The 15,233-nt window shown below is 41.8% G+C and overlaps 1 protein-coding gene and 1 non-coding gene across 2 annotated transcripts; one reads left to right on the plus strand and one right to left on the minus strand.

Annotated features, from left to right (window-relative positions):
* Positions 1 to 3,691: 3,691 nt before the first annotated feature.
* LOC118632839 lies at positions 3,692 to 3,886 on the plus strand. The gene has a single exon (XR_004960095.1). It is a non-coding gene; the product is annotated as a U2 spliceosomal RNA (small nuclear RNA).
* A 3,850-nt stretch (positions 3,887 to 7,736) lies between these two features.
* On the minus strand, positions 7,737 to 8,690 carry LOC118632758 (C1GALT1-specific chaperone 1-like). The gene has a single exon (XM_036265976.1). It carries the CDS (start codon positions 8,688 to 8,690, stop codon positions 7,737 to 7,739), a length of 954 nt encoding a protein of 317 aa, XP_036121869.1.
* Positions 8,691 to 15,233: the final 6,543 nt, after the last annotated feature.

Genomic DNA, 15,233 nt, shown 5'->3' on the forward strand with positions numbered 1-15,233 from the left:
TTAAATATCTATTATGATCATGCAGATATTTACACATTGAAGATATTGAGAGAAAGCCCAGCCAGTGTGGCTCAGTGGTTGAGCATCGACCCATGCACCAAGAGGTCACCAGTTCGATTCTTGGTCAGGACACATGCCCAGGTTGTGGGCCCAATCCCCAGAAGGCGGCCAATCGATGTTCTGTCTCATCGATGTTTTTATCTCTCTCTTCCTCTCCCTTCCTCTCTCTCTAAAATCAATAAAGGAAAAAAAATTTTGTGAGGTATTGAAAGAAAAACAAAACAAAACTTCTTGCCCTCAAGATGCTGGTTTTGCACTGGGAAGGAGTATGTCACCTGCTGGAATGCAGCGGTAAGCACTGGGGTGGAATTTCGCACAGGTGTCCGAGTTTTCTGAGGGTGTGCCCAACGCTAGAGCAGGGAGAGGTTTTCCGAAGAAGGCCGTGATTAAACTTGACTTGAAGTGTGAAGAGGAGTCAGCTCAGACAGGCAAAGAAGGCAAACACAGTCTATTTGGAGACCTATCTTAAATGGATCAGGACAAAGAGAGTAACTGTGTCGGGCAGTGTAGGAAATCAAGCCCACAGGCAGTTTCAGAGGACCCCATGGTCTGACATACAGTTAGCCTTTATGCTGACCCGCCTCATTTCCTACACTTCTTTCTGGTTCACTCTGCTCCAATCCCGCTGGCCTCCTGGCTTGCCCTCCAATACTGCATACCAAGCACACTCCCAAATCGGGGTCTTTTTCTTTGCCCAGGCTCATTTGGGATGTTCTCTCTGTCAATAGCTACGGGCATGCTCCCTTACCTCCCTCACAGTTCTGCACAAACACTACTCCCCTGACCACCTGGGGAACCCTTCTCCCTGTGTGTTTCTCTGCACAGCGCTTATCACCAGCTGACGCCTTATATATTTTACCAGTTATGTATTGTTTGTCTCTGCCACTGTACTGCTTCTGTTTTATAATCATGTAAGAGCTATTGACATTCAAAGTTCATACTTAACCGTTTTCTGTGAATGAAAGCAGCAAGCATTATAATCTAAATAATTTAAGTCTGTCAACAAAAGAACACCCAACTCTATAGAAAAATGTTAACAGTTTATAGTGTTTATGCGAGCCAAATCTGAGGACATGCTTGGAAGCAAGATTTCCAGGGACTGAGAAAATATTTCTGAGAATAGCAGTTTCGCATTTCTTTTTATAAATCAAACAAGAGGCTGTAAAGAAGATTACATGACATCCATTGGTGGTGGGTTAGGGAGGCAGGAGAAAGCAAAGTGGGGTCATCTCTAGGGTTGGGTAAAATGGAGAGATCCATGTTTCTGTTATGATGGTGGGTAGAGGAGAGTCAGCACTTAACATTCACAAGAGAACAGTGAGGGGTTTCATGATCTCTTTCCTTTTAAACATTTTTTTCTTTATTGATTTAAGAGAGAGAGGAAGGGGGGGAGAGAGAGAAACATTGATGAGAGAGAATATCGATTGGCCGCCTCCTGCATGCCCCCTAGTGGGGATTTGGCCCGCCACCTGGGTATGCGCCCTGATTGGGAAACGAACCAGCAACCTCTTGGTGCATGGGTTGACGCTCAACCACTAAGCCACACCAGCCAGCGGTGATTTCATGGTCTTGTGCATTGTGCTGAAGGTTGTGCCACCAAAGGGTCCGGAAACAAAAATTACTTTGACATTTCAAAGGTGTGTTAACCATGCACAGGGCTCACTTATGACAGAGATTGACCTTTGCTAAGGAAGCTATAAGCCTGGGACATGATTACCCATCATGACCTTCCCAGTTAGGAATTTATGACCAGACCATCCTGTAAGGTTAATTTTGGTCGCTTAGCTTGTCAGGCCCACTGTGTGGCTTTCTGAACTTGTCAGGTCTACCATGCTGCCCCCTTGACATTCACAAGATGACCCTGGATATAGTGATGGGGAAATTTGTGAGAACTTTAAAAAGAGTTCACATATTTCTCATATTTAAAAAACATTATTATAGTGTCGTGGGTTGCTTACCTTTCTTCTTCTTTTTTTTTTAAGTTAGTAAGGAATATGGGAGTTAAAAATTTTAGTCCGACCACTTTCTAGCTGTGTGATCTTGTGTAAATTATTTATCTACACATTATCTACCTATAGTGTTTGAAAGGATTAAATGAAATAATGCATGAGAAGTACGTAGTATACTTATAGCCTGGGCATATAAGATTCTCAATAAATTAATGTATGTTACGCTAATTATCTCGAGAGGCAGAGAATATAGCTGAATCAATCTCAAAGCACCATATCCTTGCCTCAAAACAGTTACTGCAGTTTGAAATTCAATATGTATTTGAATGATTTTATCATAGATGACTCACCAGATCTCAAGAGCTGTGTATGTTTTGCTCAGTGGTGCCCCCTAGCGTCTCACAAGGTGCCTGGAGAGTGTTTGTGTGGGTTAACTCTCAAGGGCTGACCGCTAAGAGAGGTGGTGTAGTCCCAACAGTAATCACAAGGGGCTAGTGTTCTGTTACCTATCCCCACCCTGGCTCCATTCAGAAACTTGATTTTCAGAAAAGTGCACTTTTTAAGCCTAATCTCAAAGAAGCAAACTATTCCTTTAAGACTCAGGCTTACTGTTTTTGTCTCATTACTGCCCATAATATATAGCTATCCTTCAGTAAAAATAAAAATAAACTATAAAAGCCTGATTGTATTTGTACCCAGGGCGTGTTAAACAACAAAATATTTAATCTGAAACATTTTAAACTGGCTATCCTTCTCTGTTGGGTAACATAAAATATAATGCTATTGCAATTAGGTGAGTCTTTGCCCTCTTAAATACTCATTTATTCTGTTCATCATCATGGACCCTTTCCAAAGATCACTGCTAACCCTGGGTACTTCATTCCACAAATATTTACTGAGCGCTTTTTAGGTGCTAGGAATTTTTATGGTTGCTGGGGATTTAACTGGAGCACAAAGGTTGTATCTTTGTGTTTAGACTGGTGACATCCTGTCACGAGAGGAAGGGAACGCCTGCTTGTGGAGACTCAGCAATGTGGAAATATTTTAGAAATGTTTAGATTTATTAAGTTGGAGGAGGACTTAGAGATTATCTAGTGAACACTCAGGTGACCCACAGGGCCAGACAGATAATACAAATTAATAAGACGGGGCCAGGTGGGGACTGCCTTTAAGTGAAGAGCGCAGGTGTCTAATTAAAAGACTACTGCCCTGGCCGGTTTGGCTCAGCGGTTAGAGCGTCGGCCTGCGGTACAGAGAGACCCGGGTTCGGTTCCCGCTAAAGGCACCTACCTCGGTTGCAGTTTGTCCCCGGCCCTGGTTGGTCGTGCGGGTAGCAGCCACTCGATGTGTCCCTTCACATCGATGTTCCTCTCTCTCTCTCTTCCTCTCTCTCCCTCCCGCTCTATCTGAACAAAAAAATGGAAAAATGTCCTCGGGTGAGGATAAAAAAAAAAGACTACTGACTTCCAATGGGCTCAGGTAGAATTTTCTTCTCTTCTTTTTTACAACCCCAAATACAGCCCACTGTCCTCAATACAAACAAACCTTCACCTACGTCCCCAAATGGAAAGAACTGCTCTAAGAAAAGTGGGTTTGGAGAACCGAGAGGGCGAAGCGGCTGGATAAACGACCTTGCTCTCCACTTCACCCCTCCCAATTATTTTTAAGAAGCCAACCTGTTCATCGTTTCTGGGCCTTTCGGCCAGGATCAAAGGTAGTTAATATCTGTTCTTAACAGTTTCGTGTCTGCTGCGTCCTCTATCCGAGGACATGATATTAATTGGATTCTCAGAGCAGGAAGATGGAATAGGAACTTGCTGGGTCCACTCCGCGCGTCGACCTGGTATTGCAGTACTTCCAGGAACAGGGCACCAGAAAAACAAAACCAAACAAAATACCAAACAAACCTGTTCCAACCATGATGAATATTAAACAGTGCGAGACCACAACATGAACCATGACCAAAGGCCAGGATAGAAGTGAGGCCGCTGTTTCTCTTTCCTCAAAGAATTTTCTAGGCCATCAAGAGAGCTTCCTTTTCTAAATCTGGTTCTTCTAAGTCTCTTGCTGGATTTCACTAGGAACAGGGCACAGGGCATAACCATCTCCAGGAGCTATCAGAAGAGAAATGAGATCAGGATCGGCTAGTCATACCTCCTTCCCTTGTCATTTGTGAATCTGAGGCCAGATTTTTCAAGGGAATTTAGATTTTGAATTTTTCAAGAGCAGCTAGAAACCTGGAGTTTTGTGGAAAGCCTCCTAATTTTAGAAGGTTGCCAGTGAATGAGAACTTTTAAAATGCTATGAGAGCCAATCCAAGCTCATCTGAGAGCTAATTTTGCCTCATTGTTCAGTAGCTTAACCTCTAACCTAATCTAATCCTCTAATTTTATGGACTAAATAACAGACTCAGAGAAGTTAATAACTTGCCCACATTACCATAAACTATATTCTCTCCATCAAATCATAAAATAGCTGAAAAAAGTGGAGAAAATGTCTGACCACTCGTTAGGCAACCACTGTCAACTTCTCAAGTAGGCTTGAAATGAGCCACGCTACTTGGCAATGTTGGTGCTGAGACAGTTCAAAAGAGTGCAATTTATGCCAATAATGAATGTAGTCCCTGATGTAACGAATGATTATTGCAGAGGGACCAGTCAGGAAACAAAAGGCGCACCATGCCAGTTGCCATGGGTTACAATCAGGCATCGTGACTGTGCTGTAAAATGTGAGCAACTATGGACACAACTGCATTTTGGAAAACAACTGCAAGATAACATCTCAAGAAATTTGGAGCAAGTCAGACATTCTTCTAGTCCATAAATTTAAACAAGAGAAGTACGTATGAATTGTACTATTAAATTAAGAAAAAACTGACTCAGCCTAGCTGGTGTGGCTCAGTAAATTGATTGACGTTTCTCTCTCACATCAATATTTCTCTCTCTCTCCCTTCCTCTCTCTCTAAAGAAATCAATAAAAACATATATAGAAAAATGACTCAGTATCACACAGGAAAACACAATCAACATGTGGGTGCGGTGATGGAGCTCAGATGAATGAGGGAATGAAGGAACGTTCAAGTGAAGGCAGTTCAGGCTTCAAATTCGGGGGTCATTTCAAACATATCCAGTGGTCATTTCATGGAACCAAGGACTAAAAATATTTTGGCACCAGTGGAGAAAGTGCTATTTTTTTGACTGTTGATCACATGTGGTTAATTCTTGTGTCAAACCGACATTACGAGAGGAGGGCCATGGCTGATGTCACTACCTGATTTTGTTAAGTCTTCTTTTCCTCCCATTTACCATCTCCAGATTCTGTTACAATAGAGTGAGTGTCTATATTGTTCACTGGCATCCTAGCTCGGTTCCTGGCACTCAGAAAGCCCTGAATATCTGTTTGTTTCATTGGACTGAATTGGCTTCACTGAAACTGAAGGATCAGAAGCAATGAGAAGGACCATCTGGTTCATATCATCCACCCCCTTCGAAGATGGTACAGTTCCCTCCTCTCACACATCCACTTCCCTTAGTGATGGGAAATCCAATGTTGTGCCATAGCTGGCAAGCAGCCAAATCTAATTCAGTAACACTGCCCCAGCCTTCTCCAGAAGAGACTGTCATAATGTTCTCGGCCAAAAGCCTATATTGTCACAATGAGATTATATGAAATTAATATGCTTTTAATATAATCATAAGTATTTTTGAATTTAAGACAACCAATATTTTATAAAGAAATACTTATGTATAAAAATATAATCAAGAGTATCAATTTGTTTTAAAAGCAATTGTTACCTTAGCACCCATTAGGAAATCAAACAATGGAATGCATTCATTGATATACAATTATACCTTGATACACTAAAGTAACTGAGGGTGACAAACATAGTAGAAATTTAATATATTGGTATTGGGGGCAAGGTGACACATAAACTGGGTGTTACAATCAGTGAGAATACTGTTAAAAATTTTTTTCTTTATTGATTTTAGAGAGAGGAAGGAAGAGGAAGACAGAGGTAGAAACATCAATGAGAGAGAACATCGACTGGCTGCCTTCTGCATGCTCCCCACTGGGGATTTGGCCCACAACCTGGGCAAGTGTTCTGACTGGGAATTGAACCAGTGACCTCTTGGTGCATGGGTTGATGCTCAACCACTGAGCCACACTGGTCGGGCAAGATCCTGTTTATCATTGGACTCACAGTGAACATGATTTGATCTGTAGTAAGTGCATCTGAGACCACATATCAGGGTGGTTGATAAAGGGATTTTATTATTTTATTATTTATTTTTTTAAAATAACCTGTCATTTTAACTAAAAGCCCCAATAAGGAAAATCAGATAAATTAAAACAAAGGCTTTTACACACTACTTTGTTGATCAGTAATTTGAAGCCCAAGGTCCTCTTGAGGAAATTTTCTTTCTGGTTTTCGGGAGACCGTTAACATCATGAGCCCAGTTACAGGAAACACTGATCGCTAAAATTTCACAGTCTCTCACCCTATGGGGTCTTATCTGATTTAATACAGCATGTGCAGGCTCAATTACAGGACAAGTCTGCTCCAAGTATTTTACACATTTATAGGCACAGGAGCTATTGTATTCACCACTGGATAAAGCTTCTGGGTAGCCACTGAAATTAGGCCAATGGTAATCCAAGGTGAATGGTGAGGTTAAGGCTTCCACACCAAAAACAGCTGAAAGATGGTGCAACCATGAACTTGGGGGCATTTTCAGAATTTGAACAGGTAAACAAAACTAGAAAAGACTGGACTCAGGTAAGTGAAATTGCCAGACTGCCAAAAGAAGTTTTTCGAGGGAGACTTCCACAGAACTCATTTGCCCAGCAAAAGTAAATAAATTTCAACTAATATAGTTTTATCTGAGCCACAGCTTAGCGCTTGATTAACTGGGAAACAACACAGTTAAATGACCTTACATTCTTCATAGTCACCACTCCAATTTCAGTGTCTGCATAGAGAAGTACCGATAATTGCATTGAAATTGTGTATGTGAGGAATGCCACTAGATTAGCTCCCAGGACAATTATTAAACTCTGTAACTGTCACTTTTTCTCTTAAGGATAGATGTCAACTTCCACTTTTACATGGTTTGGGAACATTTCTTTTGTCGCTTGGTTGTGTATTTTGAGAAAGCAAAATCACTGGCATTTGCAGAGGCTTAGAACACAAACCAACATTAGAAGTAATGGAAACACAGCTAAAAGTTTTACTTTAATCACAAATTCACAACTAGAGGTCCATTTGCGTATCTTAGAAAGCTAAAAAGACGTGTTAAGTTTTTTAACCGATCAACAAAAATACGTGCTGCAGATTTTAATGTTTACAATTTACAATTTATCACATAAGTATATTTATAAATATATGCTTTATGTGCAAAATTGTTCTTAAAACATTTATTTCCAACATGTTTAAAATGCTCATACACCTTTTAAGGAAAAAAAAAACCCCACCTTATTTTAAAATATACTACTAGGGTGTCAATGGGGAAAAAAGGAGAAACATCTATTAGCACAAATACATTTTTTAAAAATGTACTACTAAATTTTAATGTGTGATTAAACCAGTGTCATCAAAATGAAAAAGAGAAGGAAAAAAAGAAAAAGAAAGAAAGAAACATACTTCTGTGTTGGATATATAGTTGTTCCTACAAATAATGACAATACATGCCGTATATGGTGAACGCATACATGCTCTTGTTTCACTTCTCAGTCACTGTCAGAACCATTTGGAGGTAAGAAAACCAAAGCATCAGTGAAAATATGCCCAAATGCCCTAAGACGGTATACCCCATACATCATCACATGCATCTCATTAGCAGTCAGTCCATTAAAAGTAACAGCCATATCTGAACAACATCCTTCTACTACCAGGGTGGGCTGATTAGTCATTGCCTCTTCAATAAAGAGCCTAAGAGGTTTGGTATTAAATACATCTTTTCCTTCAGAATCTTCTGCATTTTCGGCAAACACTCCAGCATATCTCAGGCAGTCTGCTAGCTGCTTATCTTCAGAAAGCGTCCAAATCATGCCTCCCTGCTCAGGACACATTTCAGAGACTTTTTTCAGGCTAAGTCTTTTCATTGATTCGATACTTAAGACAATTCCTCCTTCCACATCCACATAATCAAGGTCTCCAGATTTTACCGTGTGGCCTAGATAGAAAGGTTGTGATGGGTCCTTTTTTAACAAAAAATACTTTAAGTTTTCAATAATAGCAAACGTGGTGAGGTGCGCAAGGAAGAACCAGTTGTAATGGTCTCCATATTCATCAAGGGCGTATTTGTAAGCTTTTCTCATCATTAACCATGGGTCATCTGTGTCCATGTTAACTGACTCAAACACTTTAACACGTTCAGAACTGAAGAACTCTGCTTTGTCACAGTGTTTGGTCCAAGTCTCCCTCAGTGCAGCCCACAGACTCACATCTTTGGGTTTCACGAGGATGATACAGTACACCCGGACGCTCTGACTGAGCTCCACGCGTTGCTCACTCTCTGACCATTTCAAGGTCTCTTCTTTATTAGGAGCTCGTAGGTGGTGATGATCATGGTGGTACATTCTGTTTCCATAGCCCATCCTAACGTGTCCTAGCATTTTGATCAAGGCCCAGAAAATGCTTCCCAGAATTACACCCTTCAAAAATGAACTGCTTTCAGACATCTTGCCTTGGCAGGTGTGCTTCCTTGGTGGGGGTGGGGGTGGGGAAAGAGGAAGGACGGTTTTCCCGCGTCGTCGTCGCTCACAGCACTTGCTCAATAGACACAGCTCCGCGTCTAGAAAGACTCGGGTGGGAACGCGCAGCGCACGGTTTCCCCTCCGTTCGCGCGCCCCTCGGCTCGCCCGGGTCGGGCTGCTCTAGGCGCAGGCGGTGTCCTCTCGTTGGTTTCGCTCCAGGTCGGGAGGGCGGGGAGTGGAGGCCGCGGAGGCGGGGCCGTGGTCCGTATTAATGGTTGTTGTGTAATCACCTGGCATTCTCCCCCCCAAAGAGCTCGAGCTCTCATTTCTTACTGTGACATCGTGGTACCTACAGATGAACACGAATGAATTCCTCTTCGAAAGGGGAAAACAACCTGCTGACTTTATAGACTTTCCCAGCAACCATGAGCTCCACTGGGTTGGGAGAGAATGGGCTTGGGAATTTTAGGTCACCAGTCACGGATATAACTGTGGCATGGAATTTAATTTTAGGACGCGCTCACTCTCACCCCACCCCAAATGGAAGTTTCTAACTTGTCTGTATCAGGGCCTTCCACACCTGGATAACGTTGGGTTATGTCATCCATTTATCCAACAGTGGAGTTAGTTCCTAAGGCACAGGCCCCGGGCGAGGTACCCGAGACTCGACGGAACACCATGGACACGGTTCCTTCGCTCACCGAGCTTTTAGTTTAGAGCCAAACAAAAAGAAAGCAAACAAAAATTTCAAGTTGCAGTAAGTGTCATGAAGGAAACAAAAAGTCCTAAGATAAAGAAATATGGAGAGAGGGAAATTGAGTTTAAATAGAATGGTCTTGAAAGACCCTGGGAAGTGACATCTAAGCTGAGGTCTTTGCAAAAAGAAGAGCAAATGCAAAGTCCTTTGCCTCCTTGGCTTGGTGCTAAGGGAAAACAACAACAACAACAACAAACAACAACAACAAAAAAACTGGTGTGGCTAGAATGATATTGAGACTTGGGGCATGTGGCAGAAACTCATATAGAGACAGGTACGGGTGTGACACACTTAGGATCCATGGTCAGAGGAGTCAGATTTTGTTTTAGTGCTTTGAGAACCATAGAAAAGTTTTAAATTGTGAGGCGATGTGATCTAATCTAAGTTTTGAAAAAAAAATATTCTTGGTGTTCCGATGAGAATGGACTGGAGGAAGCTAAGAGCAGAAACTAGGAGATGGCTTTAAGGCTTTGCTGGGGTAGGCAAGAGAAGATGGCAGACTGGATTAGGATGGGCGGTGCAGCTGGAAATCAGGGAGGCAGCTTTTGAGATATATGTATTTTGACAAGATGATTGACAGGGCTTGCTGGTGCATTGATGTGGGAGGAAAGGCATGCCTCTCAGATTTCTGACTTGATGAGTGGAAAGGACGAAAGCCCAATGTCATAAGACCATAAAGCAGAGCTTCTCTAATTAAAGAGGGAGGAAAGAAAAAAGGAAGGACTGGGTCTTGTTCACTGAGGAGCCTTCCCCCTTTCCAACTGCCCTGTGTCTCCTGAGAATATGTATCTCAGTTTTTTAGGGTGCTGAACCACTTGAAAAGCTAGTTGAAATACCAGTTGCTACGCATAGTGTTCCTGGAGTACAGCAATTGGAGCAGATATAGACCAGAATGTTTAATAGGGATGTCTCTGGTGACTAAAGACGTGTGGCATCTTTAATAAACTTAAAATTTTTTAAAATAAAAAGCAAGGTAGCCCTGGTCGGGTGGCTCAGTTGGTTGGAGCATTGTCCTGTACACCAAACGTTTTCGGGTTGGATCCCTGGGTCAGGGTGCCTGAGGGAGGCAACCAATCAATGGTTTCTCTCTCACATCAATGTTTCTCTTTCTCTCTCTATTCCTCTCTCTCTCTCAAAATCAATAATAAAAGCAAGGTAGCTTTAAAAAAAACTATGCTTTTCTGTTCTTCACACTATATTGAAACAGAATATAACCAGCTGATGGCTATTTTTTATATTGCTGGAAAGTCTTTGAGTGGTTCTTCCAGTGGTTGGGATGAACTGCACTTTCTTAATGATGTTATGATGGCATCATCTGTTACCATAAGAACTAATTAATGTGTGTGTAAATATGTGTTTCTGCTGAAAGAAGCAGAAACAAGAGTACCCTATACATGTAATTTGTATAGCACTTAAGATGTACTTATAGCATAGACAGTAAGAGGGGATCTGGCCATGGTCCATGTACCTTGATGCTTTATGTATTTGATGCTTTATCCTCTTAAGATATTTTCTTCAATTTGCACTTTCTGAATTTATCAGAATGAATAAAGGAAACAGAAACTTTGTATTGATCTTAATGGCTTGATTACTGAGAGTCAAAAAGAGTAAATCAACCCCCCAAAAAACTGGTTGATTTTTTTTTTTGCCAATACATTTAATCAGTCCCACTGTGTTTCTGTCCAGCCAGAACCATGCATCCCTTCAAATGACTTAAAGAAGCCTTCTGGTCCTGCTGTGAGCTTGTCCTGCTCATTATCGTCAATTTTCTCTTGAAAGAGAATGTTTCCGCTCTGCTGGTATACACCTCTCCCTTCTCTGAATGGTTATCACACTAATGTGACTAATGTGGCACTTGGTACATGCTGCTTAGCAGTCAGCTGTGCATCTTTCTTATCTCTTACTAGACATTAGGGGCATTCCCCGAGGTCCAGTTCACCCGTCTGCTTTGGTTTCATCTCAGCTCTCTTGTACTGAAGATTTTCAAGCCATATCTCTAACTCCGACCTTTCTCCTTGGCCTCCGCCTGAATGTCTAACAGCCTGCTGGGTATTTCACTCCCACCTCGGGCTCCATGTATCTAATATGGAAGAGTTCACCAGCTGCTACCTCTTAACCTTTTTGTCTGTTAATGATCACCATCCTCCTGGCTGGAGTCACACATGCTTCTCATGTCTCTTCTACTCCATATCTAATCAGTCACTTTGTCCTATTGATTTTCTCTGTTCTTATTAAACTGACTTATTTACTCACTGCCAAATACAACTTGCACTTTCTCACTGCTAATATTATTACCTGTAGCTTTACCTATCAAGGGAGCATTCCTATCTACTCATTGAAATGCTCTACGAAGGAGTTCCAGCTCCACCTAGAAAGTCAGCTGGCAGCTGGCAGCTTTTCTCCCAAGCATTTTACTTTTCCTCTGTATTCTCCTAGCAAGTGTTAAATTAATTTCCTTTATAAAAATGACCATGCATATTTCTGTTTTGAAACATAGGTTGTGGTGAAGGTATTCTTGAAATATTTTACTGTTATTCAACTTCTCTCACTTGCATAACTACTTATACTTCTATTTATTTATTATTTTTAATACATTAAAAAAACTTTTTCTTTATTGATTTTTAGAGAGAGAGAAAGGAAGAGTGAGAGAGAGATAGAAACATCGATGAGAGAGAACATCTGATTGGCCACCTCCTGCATGCCCCTCACTGGGGATTTGACCCACAACCTGGGCATGTGCCCCGACCAGGAATCGAACTATCTGCCTCTTGGTGCTTGGGTTGATGCTCAACAACTGAACCACACCAGCCGGGCAGAATAGCTACTTACATTTCAATTAGAATATAAATTTCTTGGAGACAGGAACTCTGTCTTAAAACACCATTGTACTGTAGCATTATGCCTATAGAGACAAGATACTCAAAAATACTGGTTGATGTGTTTGCATTGAATTTGTCTGATGATAGAAATGAAGGAGAGACTTGTAACATAACTCAGTATGCAATTTAGTTGTTCATTAAATTAGCCCATTAAACACAAATAATTTCTTTTCTCTTCTAATATCTTGTTCACAGCATGTTATTTTTTTCCTCTTGAGAAATTGAAAAGGACATGGTCCTGCCCATTATAAAAACTGGGGTGAAAAAGACTTTTTTTTTATCCTCACCTGAGGATATTTTTCCATTTTTTGTTCAGATAGAGTGGGAGGGAGAGGAAGAGAGAGAGAGAGAAACACCGACGTGAAAGGGACACATCAAGTGGTTGCCACCCACACTACCTAATCAGGGCCGGGGACAAACTGCAACCGAGGTACATGCCCTTAGCTGGAACCAAACCCGGGTCTCTGGACTGCAGGCCGATGCTCTAACCGCTGAGCCAAACCGGCCAGGGCTGAAAAAAGACTTTTGATAGACGTGTTTGCAACAGCTTTTTAAAAATATACCATTATAAGGTACATATAAGATCTGAAGGTATTGAGAATTTATATTAGTTACCTCTTGTTTAAATAATGCCACATGACAAACAACCACAACAACTCAATGACTACAACAGCAAACCTTTATTTTTGTGCATGTGTGTGTAGGTTGGCTCTCTGTTCTGCCAATCTGAGTTGGTCTTGGTGGGCTCATTCAAGCACCTGAAGTCAACTATGGGGATAGTAGCCAGATTTGTTGACTTGGTTTGGCATTCCTGATATCTGGGATCTTGACGGGGGTGACTGTGCTGTCTGAGCTCCACCCCATGTGTTCTCTCATCTTCCAGAAGGCTACCCCAAGCTTGTTCTCATGGTGAGGTAGGGTTCTAAGACAGAGCCAGATGGGGCATGGCCCCTTAAGGTCTAGACTCAGAATTGGCCCACAATTACTTTTCTCCCCACTGGCTAAAATAATCACTAGACTATCCCTGATTTAAGAAGTGAGGAAACAGACCCCACTTCTTGATGGAAGGAGCTACAAATTCATATCGCAAAAGGTATGGCAACAGAGATGGACAGAATCCCAGATGTTTTTGTAATCAATCTGCCTCAGAGTTAGATCTTGCTTCATATGATAGCACTGTTTTATAGATGTACAATATTGGGCAATTCATTTAACCACTCTGAGTCACTTTCCCTCAATCAGAAAATAAGTACTGTGCAAATAGAATCCTGGGACATCAGAGGAACTCAATGAATACCAATAAATTCCTTACACCTTTCCATCCAGCTGTTCAGAGAAGGGAAAGAAGTGTACACCAGCTCTTAACATTATGGAAATTAAATATCTTCATTTAAATTTAATTGGAGAAACAAAGTGCTAAAACAAAACACCCACTTCAGATAAAAATGACATAAAAGTTTGAACAATAATTTGAAAATTTTTGAATAAATTAACTGGGAAATGAAGCCCAGTGTTATTAAAATCAGCAGGGCCTGTGTGCTGATCTCGAGAGTTCAAGAAAGGGTAGTTCACCAAGTCTGTGGATCAGATAATGGGGAATTTCTCTTTCTTTTCCTCATATTCCACATCTGGTTTGTTGACATAACTAGTAGCTCTTCACTTTCCTATTCTCCAGTTAACATGCATTTCTATCCCAGATGTTTTCTGAGTAAATCTTGGCTTGGTCAGAGAACTCTCAAGCTGCACAGCAGCTCTGACCCGGGAGACTGTTAATTTCAGGGATCACGTATTTCATTAGGTGTAGGGCTGTCATGGTCCTGCCCAGGGTTGCTGACTTGGTTCAGAGTAAATGCTTCATAAACACACATTAAATGAGCCTGGAGAGGAAGAACAACAGTAGAGAACAACAAAACTGATGCACAACTAACATTCACTCATTCTGCAAAGTTTTACTGAAGTTTCTACTCTGTCAGCACTGGGGAAATAGTACGTGAGCCAGAGAAGATTCCTGCCATCAAATCACTTACATTCTATGTGGTCAGGAGAGGAGTGTTTGTATTTGATTTGTTTTCAGCTAACATTTATTTTATTTTGATCCCTTGTCCCAGCATTATTGAGGTGCAATTGACAAAAAAAACTTGAATATATTTAAGGTGTACAATGTGATGATTTGATTTACATATATGTTGCAAAATAATTACATTGATCAGCTAATTAAAACATTCATCACCTCAAAAAATCATCATAGGTTTTGGATTTCTGGTCATGATGGCGGTGTATGTGAACAGGAATAGATGTGCTAATGGAGGCCCCTGTTCCTTTGGTGAGCCCTTCCCTCACGAGGCAGGCAGATGAGCACCATATCTGGGACTCCAGCAACCTGGCTTACACTGTTTGTCCTGCCCTAGTGATTACCTGAGGCCCTGCCCTACCCAACTTTCTGGCCCACCCAAGCTGTTTCCAGTGGCTTTACCATAGGATGGGCCTATCTTGGCTCCTGCTTCAGTTTCCTAAATTCTCTCAAACAAGCAGCATCTGGTCTCAGTGAGCCCCATACATCTAGCTAACTGGCCCCAGGCCTGGCACTAGAAGCAGCCATCTGCAGATTACTTGGTAGCTTATGCCTGGTGGCCCCAGGTAGAATACAGGCAGAGGCTGACCTTGCCCCAGAGCCAGCACACCCAGCGGACAGCTTCAGACCACATAGAAACACCACCACCCAACCACCTCTACAAGTGACACTCTCAAGGAGTGGACTCACTGGGTACCAGAGCCCAGCTGAAGTAAGTCTTGTTCTGTGTGGTGGGCCCTGCACAGCTGATCCTCCAAGATAGTCAGAGATCAATGGTCAGTGGGTACAGCCAGTCCTTGCAGCTGATTAGCCTGGGTAAA

The sequence above is a fragment of the Molossus molossus genome, unplaced genomic scaffold, assembly GCF_014108415.1.
Source record: "Molossus molossus isolate mMolMol1 unplaced genomic scaffold, mMolMol1.p scaffold_m16_p_17, whole genome shotgun sequence".
NCBI lineage: Eukaryota > Metazoa > Chordata > Mammalia > Chiroptera > Molossidae > Molossus > Molossus molossus.